A 5,397-nucleotide genomic window follows, 5' to 3' on the forward strand; every position below is an offset into this window, starting at 1 on the left:
GACAAACTTGGAGATTGAGGCTTGCATAAATGTAATGCCCTAAAGATAGAACTTCACCCATACTCTTGTGCTTGTAGTTCAGTAGCTAGGCGTCCGTCTCTCAAGATTGAACAATCTATAATCCGAGCTCAAAGCATTGCAATCTTCGGACTCTAGTGAACTTTGAATGTTTTGTACTCTCAAGGCACAACTTAGATATGATACGGAAAAACACAGAGTGGAGTGTGCTTGAGTTTATATAAAACTCATGGCACCCTTTGACAAATTGTGTCCATTGATTTTAAACCAGCTGATTTAAAATATAGGAGGAGAGGAGTGACTTTCGAATCGTGGTTGATGCCTCGACTTTGGAGTTGTCGATGGACTTTGATATTTCGAATTGGAGTAAACTGGGAATCTGGTAAGTGCTCGAGGGGTTGGCTTCCTTTTCTCTTTTGGATCGAACCCTAAGCCAATCCTTAATTCATATATTCATTTGCGAGAAGATGAGGATGATGAAACCTGTCTGTACAAGAGCAAGATGATGAATGATGATAATGAAACCTCATGAATCCAATCCTTAACTGCCATATTTTGTTCTTCTAATAATTGTATTTGTAATTGAATTTTCTGTTTTTTTCACATTTTTTAAGATTTAATTTGTTTTTCTTCGTATGGCGCAAATATGGCATCTACGTCAGCAAACATATGGAATTACATTTGTCATATCTTCACCCAACCGTCAATTGAAAGGATTGACTAACGGATGTATATCGTTGTAATCAAAACACAATTTTGTATAGGAGATTGTAATTTTTTTTAAAGATTTTATATGAGATTACAACCGCATTCAAATTTGAGAATGCAAACTATAGTTCACCAATAAACATCTAACGATTAAAAAGTTCATAATATCTTGTATTATGGAGTATCCTAGAATTTAAGTTCATAATATCTTGTATTATGGAGCATCCTAGAATTTTTTGAAAAAATGGAGCTTATATTGTAGGGGACACACGCTTACATGAGCACACGACTATCATGTTTGACGACGAAAATCAAATATAGACTTGTGGACTTGAGCACACGACTATCATGTGTTAGTTAAGCAAAACCTTATTATCTCACATTCTAGACATAAAATACACCTTGGCTGCTTTACTATTTAAGCTAAATTGACCAATATGGTTTAAGTCAAAGTTATGAGAGCACATAATTAATCAACATTCTATCAGATAATTTTTTAATGGCTTTTTAACCAAAATGGTCCCTGAGATTTGCATAACATATCACTTTGGTCCTTGAGATTGTTCACCATCCATTATTTTGGTCATTCCGTTAAAAACTTTGTTAAGTGTCTCAAAGCTCTTGGCTGGAAGTTTGGTCAATTTTCAAAACTTCGTAACTCAATCGTTTCTTAACCAAATTCGATCCATAGTATATCAAAATGAAGATAGAAAAGTGTAGAACAAGATTATACCTATTTGGAAGCCCAATGGTAGCCGGAGATGGCTGGAAAATAGCCTGAAAGGTGACTGGTCCTCGGGAAAACTGGGAAACTCTCCGGAAACTAAGTAAACTTTAAATGTTCATAGCTTCTTCAATACTCAACGAAATCGAGTGATTCAGAAATGACGAAATTGAGTGATTCAAAAATAAAAATCATACTTATTGACGAGTCGAAGAGAATGGTACCTTTATTGAAGGCAAACTCGTTGTGGTTTGGTCGAAAAACGGCTTGAAAGTAGCTAACTTGATCACCAAGACAGCCACTTTCGAGCTGTTTTCCGGCCAAACCACAATGATTTAACCATCTAGAAAAGTACCATTCTCTTCGTCTCTTTGAGAAGTGTGATTTTCGTTATTGAATCACTTGATTTCATTGATTATTGAAGAAGTTTTTAATGTTTAAAATTTACCCAATTTCCGGCTAGTTTTTCAGTTTTTCCGCCAACCGATCACTTTTTAGGCTACTTTCTGACCATCTCTTGCAACCATTGAGCTTCCAAATTGGTATAATCTTGTTCTACACTTTCGTATCTTCATTTTGATATATTATGACTGAAAGCGTTTTAAAAAAAAAAATTTATTTTTGGGTTCTAAAAGCATTTTAAGTGTTTTCTACCAGAAGTACCAGATATATGTTTCTTCTAGGAAGCACTTTAAGTGTTTTTTTGAGGATTTACTAACATTTTTACTAAGGATTGTTTACAAAAATATTTATACCAAAAACGTTTTCAGTCATTTTAAAAGCACATTTAAACAAGATTGTATCTATTTCTATAACTTGCGCTCAACCCACTCTGGGGTCCACACGACCTATTATTCGAGGGCCACTGTTGCTCTTTGGCCCACATATCTCCGCCTCATTCAATAGTTATAAAAGAATATCATTAGACTGTAATACTAAATTGCAGGATTATTTCCTATTAGACCTAAAACTATTGGATAATAAAAAGACCTAAAACTATTGGTTAAAAAAAAGACCTAAAGGCTAAAACTATTGCGGAGAAGATGTATCTGTTTTTGTTACTTGCTATCAACCCACTTCGAGAGATTATTAAGTGTGATTGAAATATAGAGTGGTACGTGTTACTATATAATTAGTAGGATATGTGTGTGCAAAAGTTAGTAACTTAAAAAATAAAAAAATTTATCATATAAAAACATCTGATGTAGCACTCGTGTTCCGATCATACTAGCAAATTTCTTCTATTATTCGCCGGCCACTGTTGCGTTTGGCCCACGTATCCCCGCCTCATTCAACGGTTCCAGATGAACTACCTACCTTTGGCCCACTTGTTCGGTGGCCCCCATCTTTGTGGTGGTTTCTTCTCATATGTGTCGCAAACCTTTCATAATGAAGTATTGACCAAAAGAACTCCGTGGGAGTCTTGAGATTTTGTGCGCACGATGTCGTTTCCAGGTCAACCGTTTCTTACTCCGCCGGAGAACCTCGTCCAGCCTACGAATGAGGGTCCAGCAGCCCCGCTCCGCAATCTCTCGATGGTCCGAACAAGAATGGATTCGCTGCAAAGCTTCCTCACCGAATCAATCCACGCCAACGCTCTAATCAGCAAGGACCAGATGGACATGGTCTCCGCCGGCATCGCTTCCGCCATCCACGAAATCATCTCAAACGGTGCCGCTCTGTTGGCTTTCTCTCAGAACCCGATACCCTCATCGGGCCCGACCCGAACACACTCCGCTAAAATCGAGGCTTCCGAGGTCAAGAAAGAGATGGAAGTGAACGATTGCGGAAAGGATGACGCAGACGGCGGCGAGATTGTGGAGGTGGACGCGATGGAGCTGCTGGCGGAGCACATCCATTATTGCGAGATTTGCGGGAAGGGTTTCAAGCGAGATGCGAATTTGAGAATGCACATGCGGGCCCATGGGAACCGGTTCAAGACCCCCGAGGCGTTGACCAAACCGGATAAGACCCCGGCCGAGTTGAGCAGGAATTCCCGGTTCTCGTGCCCGTACGTCGGGTGCAACCGGAACAAGGCGCACGGGAAGTTCCGGCCGTTGAAGTCGGTGATTTGCGTGAAGAATCATTTCAAGAGAAGCCACTGCCCAAAAATGTACTCGTGCAACCGGTGCAACAAGAGGAGCTTCTCGGTGGTGGCGGATTTGAAGAGCCACTTGAAGCACTGCGGCGAGGCTAGGTGGCGGTGCACGTGCGGCACGAACTTCTCGAGGAAGAGCAAGCTGTTCGGGCACATGGCGCTGTTCGAAGGGCACATGCCGGCGGTAGAGGACGAGAAGAGTAGTGGTGGGAGTAAGGTTGTGACAGCAATGGAGCAGGATGAGGAGGAGGAGGAGGAGGAGGAGGACATGACGACGTCGGCGAAGGGAATTCCGAATATATACGAGGATATTGAGTTTTCTGATGAGTTGCTTGATGGGTTTGGGTCGATTGATGACTATTTTTGGAAGGATATGTTGACTGATTTGTAAGAGTGATAGCGATGATAACGTAAATTACAGCTTTTGGTTTAATTGATTTGTTGTTTTAATGCTTTAGATTATTGAGTTATGTGTATATGGATGTAATAATTTTTCCGATGAGAGATTTCACGTTTCTCTGTTGGCTTGAATTTCTAATAATTTGAAGAAATGCCCATTTCTTGCTTATGTTTGCAAGGCTAATTTGTATGTGGTGTCAAAAGATATGTCTAATTTGTATTTGACGGCTGAAATAAATAAGTTGCTTTAGAAGTTGGGAAAAATATCTACAAAATCAAAATGAACCATTTGACACTAGCAGCTGAACAGTTCAGTTGGTCCATACTTTAGATTTGTTGTTTTTTTTAGGCTTGCGTCCTTTTTGCCTTTTTTGGTCAAAAGGCTTGGGTCCTTTATCAAATGGGGTTTTTTCTATGACAAATTCATTTTAGTTTAATGACAGTTCATCAAAATAATTGTCCAAGATAACTTACTAGATCGAGCATGCAACGCCCACATTCTTAAGTTCAAGAGCAGATTGTCATTTAGTACTACGGTCTAGTGGTAAAAAGGAAGTGCATGACTCACTAAAGCCTAAGACTACAGTGGAAACTATATGAAGTAATTCTTTCATTCCATTTACAGTGGAATCGTATTGGAAATAAAGAAAACTAATGAAAATGGTTTGAAAATTTTGAGTTTTAACGATAATGACAAAATAAATAGTAAAGTGAATAGTACCATGATTGACTTTTTAGCGTAAAAATGTGGTTTTTCGTTAAACTGAACAGTACCGAGAGCTTTTCGTTAAAGTTCCCTTGGAAATAAGCATTCCAATACCAATTTAAAAAGTTTCATAATCAAATTTTAGTTCTGATTTTGGAATTTTCTTGTAATCAGAATTTTTGGAATCGATAGTATTTGTGTCGGATCGTATGGAAATAAGCATTCCATTGTCAATTCAAAAGGTTTGGAATTAAAATTTTCGGAACATAATTCGGATCTTCTACATTTTGCATTGTTTTACAAATTTTCAATCTTTTATTTATCTACCATTCAATTTTTTTTTTTTTCTCTTTTGAATTTTTGTGATATTTGTAGGCTATTACAAGTATGTATGACATAAAATCATACTAGACAAGATAAACTGCATGTGGTCCAATATCCTAGTAGATAGGGTGTTGGCTTTCTATCCATACTTACAAGGTTCGAAACTGACACACCCCGATCCAAAAATTGGGGCGTGCTAACCGTCACGTGAAGGTGACATAGCCAAGTGCGCAATGCGGAAGTAAAAGAGTGAAAATACGAGGAAATAAAGTCAACAATATAATTTACAATAAAAAGATCAATGAGTGATAGCGACAAACATGGAAGGAGAAATGCAAAGTAAAAGTTCAAGTATCCTAGGTGCAGTCCAGAATAAACAATACTACACAAGCGTTAACTAGAAAGTCCTACATGGAGGGT

General features: G+C 38.4%; 1 protein-coding gene across 1 annotated transcript; it reads left to right on the forward strand.

The window, feature by feature from the left end:
- Positions 1-2,828: 2,828 nt before the first annotated feature.
- LOC103960042 (zinc finger protein STOP1 homolog) lies at positions 2,829-4,121 on the forward strand. The gene has a single exon (XM_048571189.1). It carries the CDS (start codon positions 2,893-2,895, stop codon positions 3,937-3,939), a length of 1,047 nt encoding a protein of 348 aa, XP_048427146.1. The 5' UTR covers positions 2,829-2,892; the 3' UTR covers positions 3,940-4,121.
- Positions 4,122-5,397: the final 1,276 nt, after the last annotated feature.

The sequence above is a fragment of a genome, unplaced genomic scaffold, assembly GCF_019419815.1.
Source record: "Pyrus x bretschneideri cultivar Hongxiangsu unplaced genomic scaffold, Pyrus_bretschneideri_v1 Contig104, whole genome shotgun sequence".
NCBI lineage: Eukaryota > Viridiplantae > Streptophyta > Magnoliopsida > Rosales > Rosaceae > Pyrus > Pyrus x bretschneideri.

Coding starts and splice junctions, on each gene's coding strand:
- LOC103960042 (XM_048571189.1), top strand. CDS start 2,893: ATGTCGTTTCCAGGTCAACCGTTTCTTACTCCGCCGGAGAACCTCGTC.